This window comes from Centrocercus urophasianus, unplaced genomic scaffold (assembly GCF_019232065.1).
Source record: "Centrocercus urophasianus isolate 14NV4802_14NV808 unplaced genomic scaffold, USGS_Curo_1.0 seq_11, whole genome shotgun sequence".
NCBI classification, from domain to species: domain Eukaryota; kingdom Metazoa; phylum Chordata; class Aves; order Galliformes; family Phasianidae; genus Centrocercus; species Centrocercus urophasianus.
The window spans coordinates 53,371,185-53,384,917 of NW_024884253.1; the positions used below are offsets into that span (position 1 = coordinate 53,371,185).

The 13,733-nt window shown below is 36.3% G+C and overlaps 1 protein-coding gene and 1 long non-coding RNA gene across 4 annotated transcripts in view; one reads left to right on the plus strand and one right to left on the minus strand.

Annotated features, from left to right (window-relative positions):
* The first annotated feature begins 4,074 nt into the window (after positions 1-4,074).
* Positions 4,075-13,733, plus strand: part of LOC122170296 — a 28,734-nt gene continuing 19,075 nt past the window's right edge. For all 3 annotated transcript variants that reach the window (XR_006171722.1, XR_006171719.1, XR_006171718.1), the window contains exon 1: positions 4,075-4,112. This is a non-coding gene — a long non-coding RNA (uncharacterized LOC122170296). The remainder of the gene's footprint in view (positions 4,113-13,733) is intronic.
* The window catches only part of CD226 (CD226 molecule), a 28,675-nt gene continuing 23,574 nt past the window's right edge, over positions 8,633-13,733 (minus strand). The window contains exons 4-6 of the mRNA XM_042837002.1: positions 13,142-13,253; positions 12,308-12,368; positions 8,633-11,112 (exon numbers count right to left, since the gene is read on the minus strand). Of these exons, the coding sequence (XP_042692936.1) occupies positions 10,984-11,112; positions 12,308-12,368; positions 13,142-13,253 (302 nt within the window). The 3' untranslated portion in view covers positions 8,633-10,983. The remainder of the gene's footprint in view (positions 11,113-12,307; positions 12,369-13,141; positions 13,254-13,733) is intronic.

The following is a 13,733-nucleotide window of genomic DNA, read 5'->3' on the forward strand; positions in this document are numbered from 1 at the left end:
TGTTCTATTCTCAGTGTGAAACTGATTGCCATGATTACTAGAGAATTATTTTCATTAGTTGTTTCTCAGGACATGTCAAGGAAGCATATCAAGGACGAGACTCATATACTCTATTCCAATTAAACGATCAGTTTTATGTACTATAATTTAACTGAAAAAGTGCTGTCAGGTTGTTTTATATATACATATCTACATATACGTATTAAAAAGTACAAAAAGAAACTTCTGCTTTTGATTAAACTTTTACTGATACAGTATGTCCAGCTTTTCTCCAACCATTTTACAGACTAAGAGACTTTGCAGACTTACAGCTTTCTACACCTCAGTGAACAGCTGCTGAATAAAAAGGCTTTGTGATCTGCTTGAATGAAACACTTCTACCCCACCACAATCAACTTTATTTATTTTTCCTCTCCTTTCCTGTCTCATTCACTACCTCTTCTCCTTCTCACAGTGCTGCCATACTCAGGAATAGAATGGCTCCCTACAGACAATATTTTGATGAAATAAAATGAAAAACTGCTCTCCCACACTGTCAGGGAGCTACACCCGTGGTGCTTCCTGAGCTTTGCCATCAAGGAAGCTCCATTCACTCTCTGCTTTAAGAAAATTTTTGTTGACATTTTGCTTTGGAAAAAAATCAAGTTTACAAATGTTATGTGCAAAATGTGATACAAAGGATATAATGCTGGCATAATTCTGTTAATCAAGCAACTTTTGCCAAATATATGCCTTTTGAGGAACTGGCCAATTATTTTCATTTCTACTCGACTGTGATTCTTTCACTTGCCCTAAAAATGTTTATTTTCTTTAAAATTCCTTAGATTACATTTCCAATATCTTCTGTAGTTTTTTCTGCCATATCCATGCAACTATTTTCCTCTGTGACTTGAATACCAGTCATTTGATACTTTTATATTTTCCATAACCCCAAAAAAGGAAAAAGGCAAAATAGGATTGTTATCAGAACTCCTTTGCAGACTCAGTATCCATATTTCCAGAATCTAAATCCTAAAGCTAGTGCTTTAGCTCTGTTTGGATAACAACATCAGATCTTCATAGTGCACACTTTCCACTGTCTGCGAAAAGGTTCCCGGCCCTTATAGGTGATTTTGTCTTCCTCTATAGTGCCTGAATATTGTCTCATTAGTGAAAATGTAGATGCTATTTCAAAAAATATTTATTGAACGCATTGGCCACATAAAGGAGTTTTACTCAATATTTTCCTTTCATTACGTAGTGCAACTGTCCTCTCAATTCATGTTTATAAATATCTATGATATTTCATCTAGTAACAATAGACAGAAAATGAACTCCAGGGTGAACTCAAGAATGCTATCAACAAATGCAAAGCTGACCTCTTCAGAACCTATTTCTCACAGACAGTAAGCACAAGCACACTGGAAGTTGAAGATAAGAATACAACTTCACAACATACTGCAATACAGTCAAAGAAAACTGGGTACCTGAAGCACAAACGTATTGAATCTAGTGGCATTTGCCAGTAGTGCCACTCCAGTACAGCAGATGATACCACTGTAACATGTGTATTTGTCCAGCTTCCAAAATTGTTCCTCGGGAAAGCTTCATGAGAAGCAGGCAAGCGCTAGGCCAACAGTTTGCCAGAAAATTGTTTTCATGCAATCACTTAGATTCCTGCCATATGCCTGTTGATAACCTAAGTGATTCCCCACTGAGACAACTTTGGACAGCTCCTAGTGGTTCTGCCAGAAGGAAAGCTCTCCTTTGGCACACGTGGTAGAGCTGCCTGCCTAGAGACTACAAGGGGCTATAGACAGGCCCAGGGGTTCTACTGGCCCCTGTTCAAGTCTCAGCTGTCCTCATGTGCAAGACACACACGTAATATGTTCTCTCCTGACCCAAAAGGAGCTCTCTGTTTTCAGCCAGTGAGCTGAGAGGAACAGGAGAGTAACAGCATGTCTTCAGTGGTAGCCAGGTACAACTGGCAAAAAGGAACTTAGCATTAGTACATTACTAAATGTTAAAATTAAAGTAAGGCAATTGTTTTCATTCCAGTTCTGAGGAAATGTGAAAAAGAAATAGCTGTACATACGACTTTTTTTTAAAAGATCTTTACTATGAATGCATTCATTCCTTATAAACAACACACAGCATTGCTAAATATAGTTACCAGTACCTCTTAACTGACTATCATGGATTGATGCATGCTAGTACTTTTGATTTTAAAGTCACTTGATGTAGAAAAGGAGAAATTGAAAAAGCCTGGTAATAAATCATAAAATATTGCTAAGGTACTTGAGTAGCCACATTTCTTAAATGGCTACATTTTATTATTAATAGTTTCAATCATTTATAAGTATGACCTATTGGATTAAATTTGCCTACCGATGTAGAAGAATAAGAAACAAGAATGTCTTACAATATGGAGTTTTCTGCCTTACTGAAGAGAGCTGCTCAGGCACTGCTTTCTGTGATGAACTCTGATTGCAGGTCCTCACATGTAACCAGCTTATACAGAACTCTTTTTTTTTCCCCCTAAAACTAGCAAATAAAGCTTGGAAACATATCGACAAACCAAAGAAGTTTGTTAGAAAACAACAATAGCTGCTCTCTTTTGTTTTGTCAGAAGTCTGTTTCGGTAATGTCAAAAGACTTTCGAGAAAATACTTCATATCAGAAGTGAACAGAAATCCTTATGGGGAGTAGGAAACACATCTGTAATCAAGACTTGTTCTAAACTTATAAGACTTTGCTGGAAGAGGGGCTGAAATTACGTGAGGTCAAAAATCTTTTGAAGTGCTCTCTATAGCAATAATTTTAGCATGCATACAGCCTGCAATAATGTATAGCATGCATACAGCCTGTGGCACCCACTCACTTAGGATTTGCTAAGTGCAGTCAGACTATGAAAACCCTCACCTGTTCATGGCAAACAGAAAAAAAAAAGAGCATTAGTCAGATAACTCTATTGCATTTATCAGAAAAAGAATGAACTTCATGCTTGTTCAACTCTTGATCTCTAGTGTAATAGGCAATACCATGAGGAGTAGTGATTCTTGAGCTATTTGATCTCTAGCAAAAAATCATCAGCCTGCAGCATATAAACCATATAAACCTCTACTAAGACTGAGCTCACCAGCCACATTCATTAATTTTCAATTGGTAACCTAGAAACTGCAGGATGGTTTTCCCTGACGAAGTGTAAGTCTCTTAAATGGCTGTGCTTTCTAGCATGAAATATGGTGTTATTAATTTACTACTGTTTCTTCCTCAAAAGAAATGAGGAATGTGTTCCAATTAATCTGCCTTTTAGGGCATAATATCAGTGTATTTATCTCCTTTTTTACCTGCTGAAAATAAATACATGTGGCTTTTATCCACATACAGAGTAGCATGGACTGTGGAGAAAGTGTGAAAAGTTCCTGGATTATAGAAACAGATCCAACAGCACTGGAACATTTTATTTTTCCATACAGAATCCAAATTTTGACTCTTTCCAAACCAACTTGTTTCACAACTTGTATGTATTAGAACCCTTTTCCCCACAGACAACTATGCTCTGTTAGCAGAAGGTAATAACTGTGCAAACCGCTGAGGTGGCAAAGCTTTAAAATCAAAGACTATGAGGTTTGATATATTAATTCTGAAAATGCTAAGTCTTGAAATCTGTATTTGTTCGTGATATTCTAAATAAACACTCTTCACTTTCGATTTTAGATAAAGGTGGGTGTTATCCTGGAAACATAGTGAAATAAAAGTCCAGGGACACTGTCAAACTGGTTGTTGCAACTGGAAGTCTGTCCATTCCCATGCCCTTACAGGACAGTGAAAAGTGACAGGTGAAGCTGCTGTATATTCAGCAACTATTAAAATGACATGTGCTTTGAAGCATAACTATTAAAATCCTGTATGGGAACTGCTGAGTCACAGCCTGAACCTCTGATTGATCACCTGAGGCGAACCATGAGCCAGCCAGAGGAGCACAGGTGAAGGCAATTGACCTGTGCTGCTGGAAGGCATGGAGCCTGGCTCCACCCCTCCTAGTGCTATTTAAGAGCTGGCTACCAGTGGGGAAGGATCTTATCTGGAGATTCCTCCTTCTGGTGTTTTGTGGTGAGCCCAGCATAAGGGTAAGCCTTCCATTTATTCTCTCTTGTTATCATTGTCCACTTTGCCTAACTCTCTTGTTTATTTTGTGATTGTAACATCTTGATATCCATTGATTATACAAATCCAGAGGTGAAGGGTTTCTCCTAAAGAAAATGGAGGTTCCACTCTACTAATATGCTTTTAGCATCTTCACATGCGTACACAGTCTAATGGATTTTTATGGATATGGTTAAAACAGATATGAAAGGAAGTAGTATTTAAGCATGATGAATTACAATTAAAACATTCTAAAATGTTAATATTGATATGAATGTTGCAAGTTGTAATGGAGAAGAAAATTCCATTTTAAGTAAATGAAAGCTCAAAATCCAATATGCTGTTTAAGATGGAGTTAATTTTTTAAATCCAATGAGAATTCCAAAGAGAAGATCAGGTTTCATTTTTTTTCCTTGAGTACAGAAATCCTCATGAGGTTCAACAGATTTACCTCATTCTGTTCTTACAATCCTGAGATTGTCAAGAGAATGGATACATTTTGCAGTAGTGTGTTTTTTTTTGTTTTTTTTTTTTTCTCTAATAGTACTTGACATGACTGAACTTAACCTTTGTTTTTAGCATGGGCTGCGTGTTGTTTTCAATCTTTTTATGATTGTATGACAGTAAGACTGCAGCACACATTGAAAACAGCACAAAGTTAATCAATTAACTTGGCAAATTGATACCAATAACAAAACTAAAGGTTTCAGTTAAATGTTTATTCTTATTGTAGCTCCTGTATCTAAAATAGAGCTGTCCTCATTGATGTTAATTGCTGCATTTCTTGAGTTTCTGTAGATGACAGACTGTGACAGGAGATATTTATGTTCTAGGACTGCCTTTTGTAAGTTAAACTGATTTAACATGGTTACAACGAAAAATCAGACGACACAGAAGAAATCTGATTTTCTACTCAAATATGCTCACTCTTTTTCACTTCTTTGAGGGTTTTCTCTTTCTTTGAAAAACACTATTTTAGAAAGGCAGGTTCTAAAATCTAATGAAAATTATAGGAATAAGATAAAAAAAAAAAAAAAATAGTAATAGTTAAAAACAAAGCTGAAACCTTTAAAAAGACTGGGAGAATTTAGTAGAATTTCAGCATGTAGCAGTGGGCCATGTTGTGTGCAGTACAGCTTTCCAGATCATTCAACTTTTGGTTTTATCGAAGCTGGGAACAATATTTTGTGTTTAACGCAACTCACAGCTCTATGATGCTCTAAGCAACAGGCTTAGAAGTGCTCAGTTCATTTTCCCTAACAGGGCTGGAAGAGCCAAGAGCCCAGATAAAGTGCATTATGTAATCTAGTGCTAGTGAAAGATATGCACAATGCATCGTAATTGTTAGTATACAATTCTGCAGCCAGATACTGCTAAAAGTATGACTTAAGAGTATTTGAGAGCTGATCAGATTTGCGATAATAGCAGCAGTGTTTGCATTTAATGTGCCTAAAAATATGTACATGGGTGTTCCCATTTATGTTTCCAATTATAATTCAACAAAGTTCTGTGAGAAAAGTCCTCCCTTAATTTGATTTCTGTGGAAGTTACGGAAATTTAGAATGAACTGATAGATATCTGCTTCAGACAGTTTTTTTTTTTTTTTTTTTTCAGAGAAAGATAAAAAGATACTGTGCATTTATATTATTTATATGACTGTTTCTTAGCGTGATAAGCTGTTTATCATTTAAATCATGTTAGAAAACTTACTGCTTCATAAGATCAATATTTACTTTAACATTGTAATTAAGTAAACTGTTAAGAAAAGTGATAAATCTCTGTCAAAATCACCATTTCTAAAACTACATAGTGATTGTTTTAAGTAAGCATAAAATTAGAAGAAAAATGTCAGACGGTGCTAGAAATTTATTTTAGCTATTTTATCTAATTGGCTAACAGTGTTGATGTGGAGCTAATAAATACTAGTTTTCTGAAACTTTCTATAAATTTCTGTATTTCCTTTGTAGTTTCTAGCTCGACTCTTATATTCCCAGGCACGGGCAGTAAGGTAAAACTCCTCCTTTGTAATTCATCAGAGCAGACACATTCTGCTCCAGCAGCCTCTCAGCCTCACATAGCTGATGGTATCTTGATAAACCTGAGGCTCTCTTATTTCGAAGGATGTGTTCACAAACTTCCTATGTATTTGTCCTATGGTATCCACATTCTCACCCTTTTCTCATCAGTCATTATTCTGTAAGGAAGGACTAGAGCAGAGAAAACAAAGCATTATGGGAGAAAGCAAAAATGAGAATGTTCTTGCTGGAGGAGCGCCCTACTAAGTCCTGTGAGCCCGCTCCTGGCTCTTCTTCTTAGTCTTTAAAGCATGAGTTGTTTCAGTACAGGAGCCCAGCTTCAAGTGGGAGAGTAGGATGGGATGTGTCTGCTGCAGCCTAGAGTAGGAACTTAGCTAAGGTCTTTCATTCCCTGGCTGATTTGGTGTGTATGAAACAACTATGGCAGAAACATCTGGGATGTCATTTACCAGTGAAAGGCCCAATCAGTCTTAGTGCTTTGAAGACCACTGTGTCTGTAGCCTCAGAGTGTGACCATTCATAATAGATGTCAAAGGGGAAGTTGTCACCCTGACCCCCATATGTACTTTGACATCACGTGCCAGCATGGCATATCCGTGGAGACACATCTTGTTCTCAGTAGTTCTGTGCTCTAGACCAGTTCCTTGGGAATGTGTGAGCATTTGAAATGTCTGTTGAACTGCTGTACTTTCACATTAAGTAAAGCAGTCTGTGAACCTGATGTGTAGTTTCTGCTTCTGGAGTCTCCAGCCTATCTTGCAGGGAGGATTTGGAACTAACCCTTAGTGTCAGACGTACAGAGCTGTTCAGAGGATTAACTTCTATTGAGCATTTGACTTTAAAAGAAATAAGCCTTATTCCACTTGTGCTGGGGAGTACTCACTGAGGCAGGGTTAGCGGGTGTAAATAAGTATCATTGATTCGAACTTTTACATAGCTCAGTGACACAGAAGGTTTAGAGGGACATGATATGTAGATAAAAAAGAAAATAAACAGAGCCCTGAATCCCAAAGGTTTTTACGGTTCCACACACATCTACACACACACAAAAAAAAAAAAAAAAAAAAAAAATAACAGAAATCAATCTGATGCTGAGATCAGTCCTTTGAAATCAAACCAAGATCCAAAGAGCGGGTGGTTGGTTTGCTAGTGTAGCACATTTGTTAAAACTAATTATTTCTAGCAGTCACTACGAAACTTAAGGAGCCTCATGGGAAAGGTGCCTGGAAATTTAGGGCAGGTGGGATTGGATAGAGTATTAAGTGTTAGACTACTCTTCCTGAAGTGGAGTTTGTACAATGTTCTCCCATTCCTCATTGGATCCAGCCCTCGTAGCAAACTGCTTCCTAACTGGTGCATTTAACCTGAAGATGCACAGCCAAGGAAGATGAAAAGACAAGCAGAACAGTCACTGTCATGAATATATTACAGGGTTAGGGAAGCTCTTCAAGGTATAGGGACATATTTGAGATAAAGAAAGGAAGATATGGTAACAAGAGGTGATGTGATGTAATTTACTGTTCTAACTTGCACCATCTTTCATAGACAGTGGGTTTAGTATTCTCTCCATTGATCCAAAGTCTGGTGACTGCCTGTCTTAAAATAAATAAAATAATAAATGTCTACTTCAGACTGTTTTGTTTTAGAGACAGAATTGAAATGTTTTCTTTTTCTCTGATTTCTTTTTTTAAAAATGATATGAGTTTAAGCTTCTTAAAGACTTCGTATTTCTATTAATCTAAAAGGTACTAGAAGTAACGAAAATTGAATTTTCTTTTGTACATGAGGCTTAAACAGCTGCCTTTTCACCCAGCATAAACCATGATTGCAAAATGTGAATTTTTATCATTATGGAAAAGAAGCCTAGTTCTCCTTTTCTTAAAATGTCATAGGTTCATTTTCCTGTTGCACAGGAAGTAGTTATCCACTGACTCAAGACACTCTTTAATGGAAAAATGCTTTACTATCTTCATTTCCTTTATGTAGACTTTCTAAGGCTTTAAAACAATAAATAAGACAGTTGAGATAGCGTTCTGAGCTATCTGATGTCCATATTTCTTCCTTGATTTTTTTTTTTTTTTTTTTTTTTCTCTCTCCTCCTCTCTTTTAACTATTCAAGCAAGTAATACTGGATTAAATAGCACAGTAACTGTTCAGGATGAAATTTCCAAGTTACAGTTGATCAATTTTACCCCCCAAAAAGTAACAGTTTCCAAAAGAAAAAGGCAAATCTATAGGAAATTTTGGATTTAAACACAAATTAACAATAGACTTTATTATTCTGCACGGGACAGCCTACTTACGTAATCCATACTCATTTACAGCAAACAGGCTCTCGCTAGGTCCTATCCTTCTGGACTCATAAAGCATTTAAAGATATTTAATATCTCATTTCTGTTGACACTTTTGGACATTTTTCTTGTGCATAACTCACTTGTTTTTAAACCACAGAGAATAATGATGAGGTATGAATTGTTCTGTTTTTTATTTGTATCAGTCTCATGTTCAGCTGCTGTTCACTGATATTACAATGATACAAAAATGAAACTGTTGCTTTGAGTTTGCTTTATGAGAAAAAAAAAAAAAAACACTGTTCTTATTGTGTTATATGTAATGTGACTTTCCCTGTGGACTATCTTGATAGAAGTATTATGTTTATGGAATTTGAATTAAACTAGATTAAATATCTGCAAAGATGTGCACTACAGATTTTTTTTCTTCCTTAAATCTCAAAAATAAGCAATTCTTTCAAAAAAAGAAAAAATGCATGCAGACAAGCTAAAAGCACCAAGGGAAGCAAGAAATAGGGGCATTATCAGATATAATAAAAGCAATCTGATATCACAGATACTTAACCTGTCCCCTTTTCTGTCTTCAGAGAAGTAGGGATGTGATTAGAGTCTCTACAAACAGTGAATCAATAGCAACTTCTCGGCTATGGATATTTCTGTATCAGGATTCCAACTGAGATCTTCAATGTAATCCAATTCATTGCATCACCATTTTGGCATTTTAATATAAATGGAATCATCAAAGAAATGACCCAGTGCTACAGGGTTTTATTTGTAATGCTGTGCACAACTTAGAATTATCTGCTTTGACATATGATAACTCAGGAAATAAACCAACTTATTAATAGTACAGTTCTGTGTATCCTCATCAGTCGCACATGCAAGCATTTATATATCTGATTACCTTCAAGAAGTGAAAGGAAAAATATATCCCTTGTCATGTGTATGTGTCCTTGTTCAGGAGTACACAAAACCAAAATGAGATGTTTTCTAATGGTGTTTGACACTGTAAAAGAATCTGAGTCTTCAATGCTAGGTTGAAGGACTCTGGCTTACGTTTTTAGATTTTTAGCTGAAGTGTAGGATAACCATACAATACTATTATCACACAGATAGTTCAAAGTAGTCTTGTGTCCACTCAAGAACCTAGACTCATGTTTTCCTTTGCATGTGAAGAAAGCTTTCACTGGAGAAAGCCACATACCTTCTGCTTTTCACTGTCAGCCTGTTGCTCCTTTGCCAGCCAAGTTGAGCCGGCAACTGTTTTGTAGGTAGACTGATGATGCCTTCCACAAAACCTTTCCAAAACAAAAGTTATATTCAGTCACACTTCTAGTAATACTACAAGAGAAAAGGGGAATCAGGCATAGGTGGGCCAGGCATACAGTTTGTAGAATACAGACATGTATAATTATCAGCTTTCATGGTAATATCATCTACTGGGATTCCATCCTTCAGTAATATGGCAGATTTGTGAAAGGCCAAAAGATGTGTAGATCCTAATTCTCAGGTCTGCCTTCTAGTTCTGTTTGTTTAATTTTTATTTTTTTTATTTTTGTCTGTTTGTTCAATTTCTGTGTGGTTCGTTTTGTAGTTTTTAGCAGAAAATATACATATGCAACACATACAAACACACATCTGTGTATTGTTTTGTAAATGTTCTCAATCGTGCTTTTTCTGCTTTGCATCATTTATTCATGTATCTTCCATGTTCTCATTTATTTTTCGTTCAACTAAACCTTATAATAAATTATTATTAAATATAACTTGACAGTAACAGAGTCTTAATGTTTTGTTTTCTCCTGAGCATTCAACAGAGAGAGGAAAAAAAATGTGTGCATGTGTGTGAAAGTACATGTTGGCTGGGGACTGTGTTTCTATTCTTTATCACAAGCAGTGAGCACTGGAATAGCTGTCGTGAATGGCAAGAAGCATGTAAACCACATCACTGTCAGACAGCACGCTTCTCTTCCTGCTTTCAAATCTAACTTCAGGTTTCCCTGATACATTTGCTTTTGCCAGCTGAATAATACTATTTGCCCAACAGTGTGATAACACCTCCTGTGTGGAAAATCATGGACTTTTTTTATGCTCTCAATTTTAAGATTTGAAAGTCATGAATACAGAGAACATGGAGCACGTTTTCTTTCTCACCTTGCCACACAGGCTTCTCAGACATTTTTTCTTCCGATGAAATGAATGTAATTTGAACATATACTGCTTTGCTCTGCATAGTTGTTCTGAAATTATTACCTGTAAGTGCACCTACTGGGTAAAAATGTTTAAATTTTAGAAGTACCAATAGTCTTCACTTGTACATATGAATCAAAGGGTGCATTAGTGCTTCAGACTGTCTCATAATGCAGATGCACCCTGACTGGCTTGGGTACCTGTGCTGTCTGGACAGGGCAGCATAGGCCATGCTTGGCAGCCAGTTTAACCTTCTGCAGCTACCTGTGCAAAACAAATCAAGTCCAACATGCAACGACATGGTCTGAACTTGAGTTACTTCATTCACAAGAAAGAAGCTAATTATCATTTCTTAGGTTTATGCAGTTCACGTAGATCTCCTGTGCTGTCCTGAATGATGACTCTTCTTTTCCTCTTTCTATATCCCATGTGGTGTGATAATTGTGTTCTGCATAATTGTTACCAGCCTAGAACATTTAAAAAAGAAAAAGGGAAAGTTGAAGGGCTTTTCTGACAACGACTTTGGAAAAAAAAAAAAGAAAAAATTTTCCTCATATGCTGTTTTGTTACTGGGAAATCCTCAACCATGAAAGTAGTTTTTGTCTTCCTGTTTCATGAATAACTTTTGAATTCAGTTCAAAGTTGTTCTTTGAATATACTTCACAGCTGTGTCATATTGCATTACTGGTAAAGTATCAAAGTATCAGTATCACTGGAATGCTTCATTCTCTTCATGTACACACTTTACATACTGAAACAGTAACCCACATCAATCTTAAAAAGTGAGTTACTGTAACGATATGGACCATACTGTGAATTACTCAAATCATTACTATGGTGGTGCCTCTGTTAGTTGTCATGTTTTCAAAATTGCCGTGCTTTCAGAAGATGGTTTCTGAGGTAATTGGCAAGTCTCTAGGCTATGATTAGCCTAGCAAGAGCTTTATTCTGATGTGAATGTTGACCCAAGAGGCAGAATGAGAGACACAGAAGAGGCAGAAGGTTAAAGGACTTTTTTAAAAGTCTGTATCTATAGTGAACATCTCCTCAAGTGCTGTCTTAGGGGAATAGATAGAAAGGCAGAGTCACAGCCACTATGTGGGTCATTTTCCGAGCACATTGCTACTTCATGCCTTGGCTCAGGGTATAAAGAGACAAGGTAGAAGCAGAAAAGTTGGATCTTCTCTTTCTACTCAGGCTTTGAATGGAATTATTAGAGGGAAAATGTCACAGAGCTCCAAATAGTTGACTGATTCTTAAAATACAAAAAGAAGCAATTTAACAGTTATACCAACAAATTATAGTGAAGCTGAACTAGAAATAGGTGAACACAAATAGTATGACAGGATACATTTTTTGGTGGGATTTTTGCCTCAGTTTTGAAATTAGCAACTTGAGGGAAAAAATAAATAAATATTGCCAATAATCAAATAGTTCAAATGTTGCAAACCAAAAGAGCTACATGGAAGAAATCTTTAAATACAATTGTTTCATCAAGAAAAAAAGAACAATGGAAATGTATGAACAGAAATATTTCTTTTTTTCCAACTGTAGTTTAAGATCATACTATGCAACTCAGGGAATGTAAACATCATATACAGAAGAGATGAAGTTAAAAAATATGCAAAATACAAAGTATGAGTGAACTCCAGCTGATCTCACCTCGTCCTGAGTACAGTACAAAGCATTAAATAAGGCCTCTGTGATCTTCTTCCTCTTCTTCCTGGTGACACACATTCAGTTAGAAACAGAATGGAAGGAACTGCATCATGTGTTACAATATAGTCCAAACTATTTAATTCCAGCATAAAAGAGATAACACTGATGTAACTTACTTGCCCATTGATATCAATAATATTCAATGCACCTTCCTCTGAATGCAGACCATAACATGCAAGAGACTAGCACTCTTTTCTAATGGTCTGGAGACACATCAAAAGAGCTCCTGTTCAGGGGCAAGAACAATGACAGATTGCCAGCAAATTCCGGAAGCTTCATGTGATGTGAATGGGAAATAAGCATATTTATTTTTTTCTACTCAATACTTCCTTCCACTGGAAGCAGAAATTCTGGATCTGACTACTACTGTATACTTAGTGTAGATACAGTAGATACAAAAAGCTACAAGATGTAAGAAAACCTCAAGATGTCACATGTGCTCTCTATGCATGAGATAGGAACAGTCCAGCATAAGCTTATGTTAGTCTTTACTAATCACCTGTTAATATTACAATAAGCATTTAGCTAAGGAACTTGAGTAAGATCTTTTGTTTGTTTGTTTTGTTGTTGTTTTTGTTTGTTCTTGTATTGGGAAAAATAAAGCAACTTATTTCATAACCTGCTTAACTGATTAGTTTTTTCAAGTTTAAAATTTTTGCAAGAAAATTAAATATCCAGGTCTACATTTTTTTTTATAGCCTCTGATAAGCATAGAAGAGCTTTTAACACCTGAATAGCTTCATGCTTTTATATCAAGCAGATTGACTTGTTACTCACTTTTTGCGATAAGCAGTGGTGATGCAGAAAATGAGTAGGAAAACTAACAGTAAAACAGCAGCAGATGTTCCTCCAGCTATGTAGATAATAAGCCATTTGTGATCCCAAGTTGCTAGAATATGATTGCAATAAATATTGTTAGAGTTTTGTATAAAACATCATGAACTTCCCATGACAGACTAAGCTGAAAATCAACAATTATGTAGGCACATTATCCCATGAGATCTCAAGCTCAATATTCAGATCTCACAACCATTACCTCATTTCTGAAGAGCCTTTGTTATGCTGAACTAGCGCTTACAAAAGCTGCGACTGAGATGGTGGAAGGTGAATGAACACAGTGCAGCAGTACTAGAAAAAAACAACAGAGATGTCTTGCGTATTCCTTTTCCTCTCATTCCCTCCTGTGGTGAAAAAGCAGTCCAACAGCACTCATAAGTGACTCAATATTTAGTCAATAAAAGCACTCCGATGACTTAAATGAATATCCATGGCATTGTAAAGATTTTCTCATAAGATACATGCATAATGAACTTGCATTAATTCCATGAGCAACCAGACAATTTCTCAGCCCCAGAATTCAGTGCTTCAC